Here is a 16,526-nt window from a genome sequence, read left to right as displayed (position 1 = left end):
TAGGGCAGTTTCCTAGAGGAGGGACGTCCTGACAGAGAGAGCCAAGTTGGCATCAAGTGTTCTGAGACTGCCCTTGTCGAGGACAGAGGCTTGGAGCAGATCTGACTCATGCCTGCCATCGCCTTGTCTGGCTCTGGGCCTGGCCAGAGGCCTGCTTGGACACCTTGCTAGCAGATGGCCCTGTAAAGAGTGGCATCCGTTTCAGGCCTTGCTATCCAGTATGGTGGCTGCTGGCCACATGTGGTCTTGGGCACTTGAAATGTGACCAGTCTGAGCCGAGATATGTAGAAAGTGTGAAATAAACACTGATGTTCAAGAATTTAGCACCAAAAATAATGTGAACTATCTCATTAATTTCTTATATTGATTATATGTTAAAATGATAAAGTATTTTGGATATAATTGAAATATATATTTTTTATTATTTTATATATATAATATGAAATATATAGAATATATTTTAATATTAGTATAATTTATATTATATTAATATATCATATATTTCAATATATTAATATAATATATTTTTATATTAAATATAATATAATATATTTATACAATATATTATGTAATTAAGATATATTTTTATATATAATATATTTATACAATATATTATATAATTTATAATTAATATATAATTATATAATATAGTATAATTAATATTGCTATATTAATTATACTGTATTATAATTAATAATTGTATTGTGTTAAGATAATTAATATGTAATATATGCTATATAATTAATATATGATTATATATGCTATATAATTATATAATTATATAAGCTATATAATTATATATACTATATAATTAATATAGAATTTAATATAGAATTATATAATATATAGTTATATATTATATGTAATTTTATATATAATATATAATTATATATTTTTATATATAATTAATATAATGTATATAATGTGTTTATATATAATTTAGATATTTTATATATAAGTATATTGAAATATATTATTATTATATATAATTTATATATTATATTATATATATAACTAAAATACAGTATTCAAATTACATTTTTTTTACATAAAAATTTTATTCTTAAATTTTATTAATCTTCCAGTCTTATTGAGATATAGTTGATACACAGCACTATATGAATTTAAGGGGTACAGCATAATGATTTGACTTTATACAACATGAATTGATGGTCACAATAAGTTCAGAGAACATCCATCATCTCATATAGATAAAAATGTAAAGAAATAGAAAAAATATTTTTCACTGTGACAAGGGCTCTATGGATTTACTTTCTTAACAACTTTCATATATGACCCACAGCAGTATAATTATACTTATTGCATTGTACATTACATCCCTAACAATTATTTCTTTATAACTGGGACTTTGTGCTTTTGACTGTCTTCATCCAGTTCCCTCTAACCCCACACCCTGCCTCTGGTAATCACAAACTTGATCTCTTTTTTTGTTTGTTTGTCTGTTTGTTCTTGAAGTACAGCTGACCTACAGCACTATGTTAGCTTCTGTATCCAAAATAGTGATTCAATATTTCTATACATTTCAAAATGATCACTGCTCTAAGTCTAGTTACAATCTGTCATCATACAAAGATATTACATAATCGTTGGCTGTTTCTCATATCGTACATCTCATACCTGTGACTTACTTATTTTGCAGCTAGAAGTTTGTACCTCTTGATCTCACTCACCGATTTCTTTCTTCCCCCATCCCCTTCCCCTCTGCCAACCATCTGTTTGTTCTCTGTATCTATAACTCTGTTTTTGCTTCTTCATGTTTGTTCACTTGCCTTGCTTTTTAGATTCTACATATATGTGAAATCATGCAGTATTTGTCTTTCTTGGACTCATTTCATTTAGAATAATATCTCTTAGCCCATATCCACATCATTGCAAATCAAGACTTCATTCTTTTTTATGGCTGAGTAATATTCAATTAAATATAAATGAAATTATTTCTTCCATATATTGGCAATTACAAATAATAACTAATGAACATAGGGGTACATAAATGTTTTCTCAGTAGTAAATTTTATTTTCTTGAGATAAATACCCAGAAGTGGTATTGCTGCATCAAATGGCAGTTCTAGTTTTGATATTTTGAAGACTCTCCATATGATTTTCTGTAGCGGCTACACCAATTGACATTTCTATCAACAGTGCAGTGAAGGTTCCCTTTTCTCCATATCCTTGCCAACACTTATTTGTTGTCTGTTTGAAATAGCCATTCTGACTAATGGGAGGTAATATCTCATTGTGGTTCTGACTGCGTCTCCCTGGTGATGAGTGATGTTGAGCATCTTTTCTGATGTCTCTTGGTCATCTGCCTGTCTTCTTTGGAAAAATGTCTGTTCAGATCCTCTGCCTATTTTTTCATTGGGTTATTTGGTTTTACTTTTTGCCTGTGCTGGGTCTTCACTGTGCATGGGCTTTCTCCAGTTGCAGTGAGTGGGGGCTCTTCTCTGGTTCTGACATGTGGGCTTCATTGCCCTATGACCTATGGAATCTTCCCAAACCAGGGATTGAACCCATGTTCCCTGCATTGACAGGTAGACTCTTAGCCCCTGGGCCATCAGGGAAGTGCTATTTGTTTTTTGTTTTTTTTTTTATGTAGAGTTGTATGAGTTCTTTTTATATTTTGGATCTTAACCCCGTACTGGATATAGTGTTTGTAAATATCTTCTCCCATTCAGTAGGTGGCCTTCTCATTTTGTTGATATTTTGCTTCACTGTACAAAAGCCTTTTAGTTTGATGTAGTGCCACTTGTTCATTGTGGCTTTTGTTTCCCTTGCCTGAGGAGATATATAAAAAAAAATATTACTAAGACCGGTGTTAAAGCAAGTACTGCCTCTGTTTCCTTCTAGAATTTTTATGGTTTCAGGATTTATTTTAAAGTCTTTAACCCATTTTGAATTTATTTTTGTGTATTATGTGAGGGCATCATCATCCATTTCAGTTCTTTTTCAAGTAATGGTCCAGTTTTCTTAACACTATTTATTGAAGAGACTGTCTTTTCTCCCACTGTATATTCTTGCCTCTTTTGTCATAGATTAATTGCCCATTACATGTGGGTTCATTTCTGGGTTCTCTATTCTGTTCCATTGATGTATAATCTGTTTCTGTGCCAGTATCATACTGTTCTGTGTGGAGTATACTGTAGCTTTGTAGTATAGTTTGAAGTCAGGGAGTGTGATGCTCCTAGCTTGTTCTTCTTTCTCAAGATTGTTTTGGCTATTTGGAAGTCTTTTGTGTTACCATACAAATCTTAGAATTATTCATTCCAGTTCTGTGAAAAATGCCACTGGTATTTTGATAGGAATTGCGTTAAATCTGTAGGTTGCTTTGGGTAGTATGCTCACCTTAACAGTATAAATTCTTCCAAGCCATGAACATGGTGTATCTTTCCGTCTGTTTGTGCCATCTTCAATTTATTTCATCTGTGCCTTATAGTTGTTTGAGTACAGATCTTTTACTGCCTTAGATTTACTCCTAGGGGTTTTATTCTTTTTGATATGCTTTCTTAATTTCTTTTTCTGACAGTTCATTGTTAGTGTATAGAAATGCAACTGATTTCTGTATATTAATTTTGTATCCTGCAGCCTTACCAAATTTATTGATGAGTTCTAGTAGTTTTTTGGTGATCTCTTTAGGATTTTCTAAGTCAAGTATCATGTCATCTGCTATAGTGATAGGTTTATTTCTTCCTTTCCAGATTTGGATTCCTTTTATTTCTCTTTCTTTTCTGATCGCTGTACCTTGGACTTTTTTTACTTTTAGAAATAGAGCTACTAGAAAATTTTTACTTACATATGAAATTGACATTATATCATTTCCATTTACAGAGGCGGACACAAGCATCAGAGGGCTTGAGTGATGTGTGGTGCAAAGCCCAAGTGTGGAAGTCAGTGAATCTGCTTTAGAATTTGTGAGCAGAGAGGACTCCAAAAGGGTGCATTCCTCAGGCCCTTTGGCTGCGGGACAAATACTAGAACCCTCCATGCTCAAAGAGTCATGTTCCCCTCCTCCTCGGAATCTTAACCAACCAGCAGTATCTTCTGCCTTTGAGGGTGGGCTTGGAGTTGAAGCTGTGACCCATGGACACAGGAGGCTCCCCAAGATGGCCAGCCTGAGCAGATACCATTAACTGACCTGCCTCCCCAGTTCCAACTGCAGCGGGCCAGCCTCTGCCCTGCCCCAGGTGCCATAGGCTTGAACCACAGTGTGGCCCCTCCCGGGTGTCACCCTGCCAGCCACTCTGTCGGGTTGTCTTGCATCCTCTGCCTCAGACCCACCTCTGTCCCCGTTCCCAAATGCCACTCAGGCCTCAGATCACTTTCCCCACAGTTAGGCATCCTGGCTAGCGGTCCTTCCTGGCCAGCCCTTAGTGGGCCCCCCTCCCTGGCCCCTGAGGCAACAGATGTAGAGAATGACTTCAGGTTTGGGAGCAAATTCTTGGCAGTCTGGGTCTTCACAGCCACCCCACCTCCTGAGATGGGGTGAGGCCAAGAGAAGGGAGATGCTCTGGAGCCCAGGAGGTGCTTCGAGGGGAAGGTTGTGCTCCCTAGCCTGGGCACAGGCTCGGCATGGTGTGGCCACTTGCCTGGGCCCTGCAGTCCAGATCTGTTAGAGGGTCACCCTGGCTACCCTGGGAAGGGGTCTCTGGGGTCTTGGGAGTAAGCAGAGCCCATCTTGTCTTGGGTACCCTAAATGTGCCTAGCAGTGCCTCCAGGAGGCAATCTCACCACGGATGAGGATTCAGGACCCAGTCCTGTGGCCCTTGAGGTCAGGTCTGCTGGAAGCATTTGGGATCCAGCTGGCGGATCCTATTTGCATGTAATAGGGTCAAAGCTTGCACTGTAATTTTAGCAGAAGGAGGCCACTTTTGGTTTTAAAATAGTTTTAAATTTAAAAAATGAATTAAGTGGAAGGATGAAAGGCGTGAGGAATCTTGGCAGCCTTGGGATAATTATTTTAAACCCAGCTCCCATTTCTCAAGTCCTCCGCAGCGCCAGGCCTGTGGTGCCGCCATCCCTGGGAGGCCGGCCAAGAGCTCTGGCAGGGCCGGTGGTATCAGGCCTATTGTACCGCCTCCAGGTGGCCACCGCTATGCTCATCCCTCCCTCCCTCGGGCCCAGCTGCTCTGGCAAATAGCAGGCGGGTTATCGGACAAATCCAGCTTCAAATTCTGCTCGACCACATGCCTATTTAACCTCCCCCAGCCTCATCTTTCTCATCTGTAACATGGGGGTAATGACAGCTCTTGGGTCATAGGGAGAGAGTCAGACACCTGCCCCAAGCCCCTTACCTGCCTTCAGAGGGCCATTACTAGCGTTACTTCCCCCAAGCTGAGCAAACGCTGTCCTCCAGACACCATCCCTTTAACCATCATCAACGTGGAGGGAGAAAATGGTCCCTAGATGAGGCCAGGAGTGCCTGCAGAAGTAAAATGGTCTGACCCTGTGCAGGAGCAGCCCTTGGCGAGGGACCTGTTCCCCTTATGCCCCGACACACTGGGGAGAGGTACGCCCCGAGCATGAGAGTGGAAAGGGGGATTGTCAACAGAGCAAACCTCTCCCTCTCCTGCCTCCCTGGGCTTGAAGCTAGAGGTCTGAGGCCCAATTCCGCCCTCTCCTCATGGGCTCAGCCAAAGCCCGGAGGTGTCCCATGACCTTGGAGTGCCCTCCTGGTGTAGTGACCATGACAAGCTATGGCCAAAGTGAGCAGACACGGATGCACCCCTGGCCCCGCCAGTACCTGCAGGTTGGCCTCCTTCCCAAGGATGTTCAGGCACATCCTGAACATGCCTCCTTCCCAGGCGTGCCCTGGTCCATCTCTCCAAAAACCTTGACCCTGCATCCCCTCAGCTCTCCCTTCACAACCTCAGGCATACATGTGCTGTCCCAGTTTCACTCCCTGCCCTACTCCCCAGTGCCCCCACTGTCCACCATCCTCCCTGCTCTGGCTCATCTGGGGTGCAGCGATAGCTGGGTTTCCAACCCTTCTGGACTTGGGCTGGGACTACGGTGAGTCCAGCAAGGCACTTCAGGTGCATGTTTAAGGAGACGTGCACTCTCAATATCATTCAGATGCAGGGTTGGGACCTGAGGGTGCGTGCCTCTTTAAATTTTGTAACCTGAGAGATCGCTTCTCTCACCCCAGCCCCACCCTGCCTCAGACTCCTCAGACCCGCCATCTGCCACCCCCCCTTACCTTTCCAAACACTCTCATTAGGTGTCTCAGACCCCACTCTGTGGCTTTCCCCCTCAGCAGCATCTCTCCAGGGTTGTGCCCTGGTTCTGGGCTGGATCTCTCACTGAGTACCCTCTCCCTCCTGCCCCTCGGCCTCACCTACCACCTTGAATGAAGATGCTCCAAATCTCCCTCCACCCTCTACCTCTCTTCTTGGCTCAGACCCCAACACCCCACTCCTTACTAGCACTCCTCTCCAGGGCCCCACAAAAGCTGTGTGTCCCTCCTGGTCTCCTCTTGCCCAGGCTTTCCTGTCACCTCTCTCTACCCAGGGACATACTCTGCACTCCCCCACCCCCCTCCCTCATTGATAGCTAAATGCTATCTAAATCTCTCTCATTCAGCCCCCTGCTCCCAGGCTTCACCACCCTGTATTCTTTCTCCTGGCTGCTGGCCACCATCTCCCCCTGCTGCCACTCCTGCCTGCCCCCCAACACTCCCCAGGGATCTCCCCCTTTGCACATCTGGCCTCACCCTCCCTTTACTTCAGATCCTTCCTGACTCCACTAGCCTTGGAGAGAGTCCCAGGCTCTCCCCCAGGCCTCCAGCCCCACTGGTGCTTCTCCACTCCACAGACACCCTGGGCTCTCACCTGGGAGCTGGCACCTCTGCTCTTTCTGCTCAAACACACTGTTCTCATCTCTCTGCCTTGGAACACTGGTTGGAATTTAATCCCTTCACCAAATGAAGTTATCACAGTCTGAGCTCAGTGCCCAAGGCCCTCTCAACATCCCATGCTTGACTCATCATCATGGCCTCTCTGATGTCCAGAAGGGTACTTGATAGAACACAGGCCCTCAGTGGGTATTTGTTGCATGAATGATTGAATTTATTAATCAGTGCACGGAGGGATTGTCATGTAGGTTGCTTTGGTGGCTGGGTGGGGATGAAGGGAGATACTACATAAGCTGTAGCCAGTGCCTGCCTATGGCAGCAGGTGGCTGGAGGGAGAAGGCCACGTCACCCGCAGCAGGCTGAGTCCCAGTTTTAATGGCCTGGCAGTGAGGTGCGTGCATAGCGGAGGCCCGCAGAAGAGGTAATGCTGAGAGGGCAGCTCTGCCCACTCTTCTGATTATTGCTTGAGTCTTTCTGGGAGTGCCAGCTGCTTGCCCCAGAGAGTTTGGTCTCATCCGTCACAGTGTGAGCTCGGGGTAGGGCTGCTGCCACTGCCAGTGGGGAAGACAAGAGGAGGTTCCCAGGGGCCTTTGGGTCTTGGAGAGCAGAGGCAGCCTCAGGCTTGGACCACACTCTGCTCAGGTCCCTTCCTGTCCCCAGGGCTGCTGAAAGGTGTCCCCCGACTTGAGGGTCCCGTCAAGAAGCCTCCAGCGTGGCCAAGGAGCAAGCCAACTGAAGGAGGTTCCACAGCAACCCCAGGCAGGGAGCCTAGGATGGTTTGGTGTCTGCTGACATGGAAGCCCTTGGGAAGATGGTGCCCCGGTGACTGGCTGGGCAGGTAGACAGCTCAGGCCCGGAAGGAGGCCTTGACTACACGGCCCTTCAGTGGCTGTGGTGGCCGAAAGTTGTTCACCATGTGGATCCTCTCATCCTCCTCTGAGGTGAAAAGCAGGCTCCGGAATTTCTCCATCTAAGGCAGAAGAGATACTCAGGGCAGAATGGGGGAGCTGTGGTCCCCTCTGACCCCAGACACATCATCTGGCATACCCTGCCCAGCCAGATCTGCCCCTCTCTCCTCCTGTCCCTAGGGCTTGTCCCTACTTCCCCCCACTCATTTCATGTTTGGGACCCCCAAGCTCAGTGACTTATTCACTAAAGAGCCTCTGAACCTGGGTCCTGTTCATGTAGCTCCAGTTCCAATCTTCGCTCTAGCTAAGAATCGTCTCCAAATGCAGCATTCAGATTCTAGCACGCTAGGGGTGGTCCCAGGATCCAGGGATCTCTCCTTCTAGCCTGTGTCCAGGTCCTAATGACTAACAACCAAGCTGACCCCCAGCCAAGAATCTGAACATTTAGTAGCAAAAAATGGGAACCTTGACGGTGGGCCCACAGGCTGTGGTCTGCTATGGTCATGCTGTCCAGGTGTGCCTGAGTGTCGCCTCCCTTCATCTGCTCCTCTGGGAGGACTCACCTGCCTCTCAGAGATACGGATGGGCTCCCGGAGCACAATCCAGGTGACGCTCTCGCTCAGCGGTGGTGTCGTCAGGGACCCAGGGTAGGTCCAGTAGTGCCGGCTGGCAGGCAGGAGGCACTTGGGGTTGAAGCAGCTGAACTGGGCCTTGGTGCCCTGGGCCAGGGTGGGGGACCCAGGAATCAGCATAGACCTCCCACCAGGATGAGAGCAGCACCCTCCCAGCCCATTTCTGTCAATAGGGTTTAGGCTTATACGGCCCAGTGATGCAAACTGTGGGCAAATGTCTGTGACCCCAGAGGCCATCACCCATCCTTTTGCATTAGAAAGCTGTGGCTCCTAAAGCTCTCAGGGCACCATGTTCTCTTCTTTGCCCTCGACAAACCTTAGTGGTGCTGCCTGTCGGAGGACCATTAATGTGATAAGCATCTTATGAATCCTATACCCAACCAGACAGCACCCTGGGCATGCAGCGGGGCCATGGACCTTGATGATGAGGAGTCAGTTGTAGTGCCCCACAGCTGTGGACCTGCCCCCTTCACCTCCACAAGGGTCTGCTGCAGGGAGGAGTGGGAGAGCCCACTCCATGATCTAGCCTGGTCCTCCCTCCCCTCCCAGGCTGCTCTGGATCAAGGGCACCGACCCCTGGTCTCACCTTAAACCGAACCATGTAGAGCGCATCTGTCAGACGGTTCATGCTGGGGTGCTCGTCCCCCGTCTGTCAGAGAGAAGGCAGTGTGAGCCCAGAATTCACTATGTTCTGGGACTAGGGGTGGCACCAGGCCTCCTATGGCCCTCTGGGTCCCAGGTAGCCCCCTCACCTCCAGGAAGACACCAACCACAGCCAGGCCATCGGGCGCTGAGGCCGCCTCCCCAAAGGTGCTGTATTTCTTGGCGTTCCAATGAACCAGGTGCAGCTACAGGGCAACGACAGGCCAGGCCAGTGCTTAGTACCTCCCAGGTGAGAGTTCAGGGCTAAGTTTCCCTCACTCCCACAGGACTTCTGGCCCCTTGCAGGAGGGGCTCCTCTGGGAGCCGTGGGTCAAAGATAGCATTAACCCTGCTCTAGGTCTGACCCTTTCCTGAGCCCCAAGGGACCAAAGAGCTCAGCCCTGCCCTCCATGAACTGTGAAATAGATAATGACCATCTGACGTGACACCTCCCTGAGGAAGTGGATCCTGCAGCTGAGGCCAAAGAATCAGAATAGAGTACCAATGGTACTCTCGGGGCAAGGTATTGCAGACAGAACGAACAGCATAGGTAAGTGCCTCGAGGTATGAAAGAGCCAAGCTTCCCAGGTGGCTCAGTGGTAGAGAATCCACCTGCCAATGCAGGAAACACAGGAGATGTGGGTTCGATCCCTGGGTCCAGGAGATCACCTGGAGAAGGAAATGGCTACCCACTGCAGTATTCTTGCCTGGAGAATCCCATGGACAGAGGAGCCTGGCGAACTACAGTGATGGAGTTGCAAAAGAGTAGGACAAGACTTAGTGACTAAACAATAACAACAGCAACATGAAAGAGTCAGGTGTGGCCTCATCAAGGTGAGATGAGGCCAGGCAAAGCCAGGTCATGCAGGCCCTTGAATGCCAGGCTTAATCCTTGAAGGGTTATTGCAAGGCTGTAATGGGACTGGATTTGCCCTTCAGAAAATTCCTTCTGGACACACAGATCAGCACAACAGTGGGCCAACTTCAGGTGGAAAACCCTGTGCTGAGGGTGGGTGGAGGTCCCCTAGGGGACTTCACTCCCTCCAGTGACCCACATTGGGCACCTAGCAAACCCCTGACTCCCCAGTACCCCACTCCTTCCCCCATCAGGCAGAGGAAGGTCTTACCTCGCTGGGGAATGACTTGCCATCCACCGTGTGCTCCGAGCCCACACCGTGCTTCTTGCCCCAGTGGAAATGGAACTGCTTAAGCCGGTAGGGCCCATCCAGGGGGCCCCCAGACACCACTGAGGGGAGAATGGGGACCTGTAGCAATAGCCTTGAGAGACCCCACACTGCCTGAAGGCAGCAGTACTAGCATCAGGGCAGTGCCCAGAAGGGAGATAAACTCTTCATTTGGAACATTCCTGGGGCTAAGTGGACTTGGATCAGTCCCCACTCAGTTCCCTATGTCCCTGACTGGGCCAGGGCAGAAATCCTGGAGGCCTGTAGGTGGCAGAGGAGTCTGGTACTGACAGGGTACATCCTCCCCACTCCTGCCCACTTTCCAGGTGAAGCTGGGATGTTGCTTCTCAGATCCCCTTCGCCACTAACAGTAGACGTCCCATGCCTGCAGCCCTGACTCAGAGCCGGGTCGGAAGGATTCTCTTCTTTAATCTTCCTGGTAACTCAGGACAGAACCTATTATTATTCCTATTGTATAAAGGAGGAACCAAGAGACAGAGAGGGCAAGGTCTTTGCCCAAGGTCACACATAGCAAGGCACTGAGCAAAGATATAAGCCCGCATCTACTTCATGTAAGTCCAGAGCCCAAGGCCCTAATCACCAGGCTGTGTTGCCTGCCCAGAACCTGGTGGCTCCCCAGGACCTGAAGTCCAGAGGCCAGCTCCTGAGGGTCCCCACTCCAAGGGTCAGGCCCCTGTCTTGACCAGAGTCCCGCCCTCATGGCCTCTTTGGCAGGGCCACTTTATGCTGGTTTTGTGACTTTCCTACTCTGATACCCAGTGAGCAGAGGCCACACACAAGGCCTCCTGGGACTGATTGAATTTCTAGCTGAAATAGATCTAGTAGTCGAGGGAGCCCCCACCAGGCCTGAATGTGAGCTCCTGGATCAGGTGACAGCCCTGGGCTCAGAGTTCCACTAGGCCCCTCCAGGATGGGTGACCAGGGCAGGGCCCTGACCCCTGTGGGCCCCTCGAGGAGGAGGATAATGGGACAGCCCAGAGGCCCTGTCTCGCTGTCCTGCCTCACCTGAGCAGCAGGTCTGTCCATGGCAATGCCGGGTGGTTAACTGAGCCTGAAGGAGGTGGCTCTGGGTTGAGGCCCAGTGAGGATGCCTCCATCCTGGGGAGGGCCTACAGACTGAGCTTCTGATATGGACTGTGGAGGCTCATTCTTCCGAGCATGCCCCACCTGGGACTCCATAGTGTAACCTCTTAGAGAGTGGCCTCCCTCCCTAACCCTTGAGCTTGGATTCCTCAGCCTGCTTTCTGCATCCTGACCTCAGGACACACTGCCATTCATGGTGTACTTACTACGTGTTCAGGCACTCTGCAGACATCAACCCCCACAGTGGCCTAGAGGGGGACACATTGTCATCCCCCTGGCCAGATGTGGCACAGAGGCTCGAAAAGGTGGGTCTCTTGCCTAAGGTCACACAGCTGGGAAGTGGCAGAGCCCCAACTCTCTCACTCCTAAGCCTACTTTCTTTCCACTGGGACCCTAACCCCTCAGGTCTGGGCATTCTATTAAGGGAGGGAACCCCAGCCAGGCTAGAAAGTGAGCCCCTGGATCCGTAGTCCAGAGGAATGCTCCCTTGGGCCTTCCCTACCAAGAGTGGCCTTCACTGAGCTACTTATGTCTGAAACGAGCCCTCAGTGCTCTCTGAAGGTTGTTCACTTGGAAACTACTCCTTCACAAACTGTGATCTTAGGTGCTTCCCTGGTGGCTTAGTGGTAAAGAATCTGTCAGTGCAGGAGATGCAGATTCGATCCCTGGGTTGGGAAGATTCCCTGGAGAAAGAAAAGGCAACCCACTCCAGTATTCTTGCCTGGGAAATCCCAAAGGACAGAGGAGCCTGGCAGGCTACATTCCACAGGGTCGCTAAGAGTTGGACATGACTTAGTGACTAAACAACAACAATGTCATCAAGAGCCCTATGTCCCTCCCCAAAGCTCTGGGTGAGAGCCTTTTACTTAGAATTCAGTACCAGGAATGCTGTGTCTCTCTTCTGAGGATCTGCTGCATTTCCTCCCTTCTGCAGCAAGAAATATAACTGATCTTCTTTCCTGTTTTTCCTAGCCTACCGGAGAACTCGGGACTAAGAAAATAAGATCATTCCTATCTGGCTTTCCTCCTCTTGTCTGCCTTTTGATTCTCTATTTGAAACTTGAGTTCCCCTGAGTACTTTTATTACATGTATGGGGGGCAGGGCTCAGAGACAGAGGGGCAGAGTACCAGTCACTTCCTTATGTAAGAAACTTTAGCAGGTTCCCTCTTTGTCCCACTCGACCCCTCACAGGCCTGGTCATAAGGACAAAAATCCCTATACTAAGGAGCACTCTCAAGCCTCCTGACTAGGAATTTATCATGGAGGAACCCTCTAATCCCAGGGCAAAGAGACCCTGGAAGGAGCTGCCACAAGCTCCCCCTGGGCTCCCTTTGGTCCAAGATGGTTGGGATTTGAGGCTGCAGTTGGGCTGGAGACTTCGGAGTAGGACCAGACAGGTTCTGGCCCTCCCCAGCTTACTAAGTTTCTGTTAGCCCATCTTAGAGGCAGGTTCTTAAGAGGAATAAACCAACTGCCTATGACCTTAACAAGGGGCCCGGCACGCAGAACATTTTAGCTCCATTCTCTTTCTGCTGGGCTTAACCAGATCACCCCCAGAGGAGGGTCTGGCCTTAGGCCACACAGCAGGTCAGTGATGGGGCAGCGAGTGGAAACAAACCCGACCTCAAGAACTAAATGAAAGAGAAGAAAGAGAATTTGTATTTCTTGTGCATCTACTACATGCCAGCACTACAGACATCACTCCAGGTTTTTTATTTTTCCTCTCTGTGACCCCAGGGAGGGAAACAGGGTCTTGGTGCCCCCTATTTTATGCATCAGGAGACTGAGGCCTCACAGCTGGTGAAAAGTGGAGCCTTCCTTTCCCAGCATGGCGTTCTGCCCTTCTTGAGCCTGCCCCCATCAGGTTAGGATCCCAGGGAGAAGAGGGCCAGCAGCCAGCAGGGACCACTTACCAGTTCGGTCATCGCTGTCATTGAAGTCCACTTGGACAGAGTGGCCATTGTTGGTGATGCTGAGGGATGTGCAGGACTCATAGGAAATCTCCAGTGGCTTCAGGCTGGGCGAGTACACAGCCTGGCTAGATACGATATTGATTGGTGACTGGCGGTCTCCCTGGGCAATGGGATACAGCTTGTGCCAGTGTGAGGGGCCTGCAGATGGTGGGGAGAGGGCAAGGATTCAGGCCAGCCCGGATCTCAGGGCTGTAGACGAGGGCATCTGTGGGGGATGGTCTCCGTGCTATATCCTTTCAGAAGTCAGCCTCTGCTATGGAGTCGCATGGTCTGGAGAGTCACTCCCAGCTCTGCCACTTGCCCTCTTAGCCTCCGTTTTCTTGTCTGTGAAATGGCCTCCCCAAAGCTCTCTACTCATAGCTGATAGGAGATCCAGAGAGCTAACACGTGGAAGGGAGCACACAAAAGCTACAGGCTCAGGGGCAATTTGTGGTAGCAGGTCCTCCCCAACACCCAGCATATGTTTAGAGAGGTCCCCAGGGCCTCGAGGTGCCTGACCCTACCCTACCGGGTATCTGGCCTCTTCTTGCATCTGACCAAGTTCCAGTCGGTATTCATAATAATGATAACAAAAGCTCACATCAACTTCACTTTGGTTCTATGACATGCATCTGCTTCTCATAATAGCCTTGTCAAGTAGAGCTAAGTGTGATTCCCATTTCACAGATGAGGGTACTGAGGGTCACTTGTGCACGTGTGCATGCACACTTGGGTACAGGAGTAAACACACAGTGTGTGCATGCCTTGCCCCCAGCTGCCCTCCTTGGGCATGTGCAGGTCCAAGGAGATTTTCATGTGCGCACACATCTGTGCACAGTGGCCTGAGCTCACCGCATCCAGAGCGGGCAGGCCCAGTAACACAAGTGTACAAGTGTGCAGCCCTTCCAAGTGTCTCTGACACACACATAGGCACCCTCACACAGAGATACCCCCTGTTGCAAACCCGGGTCTGCACTAAGAGACTACAGCAAAACACACGCTCATGCACACACATGCACACCTGTGTGCACACCCACGAGCACCCACCACCTGCCTCCCAGAGACTCCATCTGCAGCCGAGAGGCTCGGCATCTCCCTGGGGAACATCCTGAGATGCAGCCTATTTTTAGAGCCACTGCCGGCTGGTGCTTCTCCCCGTTTTTGGCTTCTTAAGTTTTCCTGAGAAAACAGCAGCAGGTGCCGACAGAGCTGTGTCCCCAGTGGATGACTCAGAAGCGTGGCCCAGACCCACTGTGGGTTATTTTTGAAGTCCTGTGAGCATGCCGCATGCCGGCACCTCCATCCTCTGTCCTTCCTGCCCTCACTGTCCCTAGGCTGGGTGACCCAGGACTGGGTGAGCCACAGCAGCTGCAGGGAGGCCAGCTACGGGGCAGACCTAATGCGATACTGGACATTCAGTGCTGGTGGTCAGGACTAGCAAGAAGGCTGGAGTCAGGGGACTTTGACTCTGGGGAATGCATCCAGAAGCTGGCTGGGAGCAGGAGCTGGGCGTGGGGGGAGAGAATCTTCTAGGAGGGTCCTGTCAACCTGCCCCTTCTCTGCCTCTCTCTGCATCCCTGCGGATCTCTGTTGCCTTTTTCTGAAAATTTCTCTCTAGCTTTCACATGTCCAAACAGGGTTTTCCCCTTCAAAATATGCTCCTGTGTGCTTGGGACCTCAGAGAGGAGGCAAAGACCCCACAGCACCTCCCTAACTCTCTCTGGCCCAATTGTAACCTCCAGACACCCAGACTTGGTACCCAGGACCCTCATCCACCCCTCACAGAGTGCCTGCCTCTCTGCAGATAAGTAGGGATGGGGGTGTTCCTCCCACCAGCACTCCTCTTCTCCCCACCCCCATCTGCCTTGCCTGGGTTTCCTCTGGATTTTGGCTCCTCAGGGAAAGCTAAGAACCCTTATCCCACATCCCCACCCCAGCTTGGTAAGAAATAGCCTCAAAGGAACTGCTCTGCTGCAGACCCACACTCAAGTGGTCTGGCTCTGACCGTGTGTCTCTTCTCCCTTCCTCTGCATCTTAAGGAGGAAACTGAGGCAGGATCGAGGAGCTATTCTCCCGGTCAGACTAGGAGGCTGATGTGGGCCACCGGCTCCCTTGTCTCACGCAGGGACGTGCTCAGACACCCTGCCAGAGGCAGACACGCAGACACATCCATGCGCCCTTAGATGCTCCCTTCCTTCACATACCTGCTGACTCGAAAGCTTGGACACTTCGACGGGCAAACTCTGCCGGGGACACCGCGCCCTTGCCCATGCGGAGCCCAGCTCCCGGGAGGTCACTGCACACCAGCCGTGCGCGCTCCCCGCACATACATCGCGCAGCGCGCTGCGTTCAGCCCGCCCCCAGCTGCCCTGGGCTACCTCCACCCGCTGCGCACTCCAGCGGGGGGATGAGTGAGTGAGTGTCCGGCCCAGGTCCCAGCGAGCTGGGTCGTCAGGGGCTGCGCGGAGGAGAAGGCAGGACGCGCTTGGCCGCGGGTGGCTTGCTGGCGGCGGGGCCGGACGGAGAGCCGCGCGCACTTTGCGCCAGGTGCCGGGGAGCCAGGGCTCTGACCCGGCGGGTGGGCCGGGCTCTGGGGGGCTGGATGGGAGAAGGGTCCCCGTCTCGCCTGGAGGATAGGGGGCTTGCAGGTCCCGCTGGGTGGGAGGGTCAGGGGCGAGTCCCAGTGGATGGGGGCTGGCTGGGGTCTGTGCCTACCGTCGTTCTGGCCGTAGCCCCAGCCGTGGTGGCCGGTCATGCCGCTGCCGTCACCTGCCGGCTCGGCTCAGTTCTGCTCGCTCGGGCTGCGGCTCCGGCCCCGCTCGCTGCTGCGGAGCAGCCTCTTAAAGCGGCGGCAGGCGGGAGGAGCAGTTCCCAGGGGACCCGCCCCCCCAGCCCCCAGTAGGACGAGAGAGGCCGGCCCTGCCCCGCCCTGCCCTCTCCCACCCACCCCGCAAGCCAGTTGAACCCTAAGTTGAGATGCGGACTGTGTGGGGGGTGTCAAGGGGACCTAAACCCCACCCCCACCGTGACCCTGGCCGAGCACTGTTCCTCCTTCCCTCCAGCACGTGTACAGCCTCTGGGGGAGGAGAAGACACCATCATGAGGGCCGCCTCCGTTTCTCCACACCCCACAGACCCCCAGGCTTGTCCCTGGGCGGTAAATCCCACCACCCGAGACCTGAGTTCTGGGCCCCGAGTCCTCTTGGACTGGGACCCCTTGAAACTGCAAATTGCACTGA

The 16,526-nt window shown here is 50.7% G+C and overlaps 1 protein-coding gene across 1 annotated transcript; it reads right to left on the bottom strand.

The window, feature by feature from the left end:
• Positions 1–7,057: 7,057 nt before the first annotated feature.
• On the bottom strand, positions 7,058–16,105 carry CA7 (carbonic anhydrase 7). The gene is made up of 7 exons (XM_027977561.3): positions 16,004–16,105; positions 13,250–13,447; positions 10,175–10,293; positions 9,158–9,253; positions 8,992–9,054; positions 8,337–8,492; positions 7,058–7,835 (listed from the first exon to the last, which is right to left on the bottom strand). The coding sequence occupies exons 1-7, from the start codon at positions 16,041–16,043 to the stop codon at positions 7,713–7,715; spliced, it is 795 nt and encodes a 264-aa protein (XP_027833362.1). The 5' UTR covers positions 16,044–16,105; the 3' UTR covers positions 7,058–7,712.
• Between the last annotated feature and the right edge of the window lie 421 nt (positions 16,106–16,526).

Source organism: Ovis aries, chromosome 14 (genome assembly GCF_016772045.2).
Source record: "Ovis aries strain OAR_USU_Benz2616 breed Rambouillet chromosome 14, ARS-UI_Ramb_v3.0, whole genome shotgun sequence".
Lineage (NCBI taxonomy): Eukaryota > Metazoa > Chordata > Mammalia > Artiodactyla > Bovidae > Ovis > Ovis aries.
The sequence above is the reverse complement of the archived record's forward strand: the minus strand, read 5'-3'. Positions and strand labels throughout refer to the sequence as shown.

Excerpts from the sequence above, each read along its gene's own strand:
- CA7 (XM_027977561.3), bottom strand. The coding sequence starts at position 16,043 with ATGACCGGCCACCACGGCTGGGGCTACGGCCAGAACGACG. Across the intron at positions 10,294-13,249 it reads TGACAGCGATGACCGAACTG|TGGTGTCTGGGGGCCCCCTG; the intron begins GTAAGTGGTCCC and ends TTCTCCCCTCAG. Across the intron at positions 9,055-9,157 it reads TGGTTGGTGTCTTCCTGGAG|ACGGGGGACGAGCACCCCAG; the intron begins GTGAGGGGGCTA and ends TCTCTCTGACAG.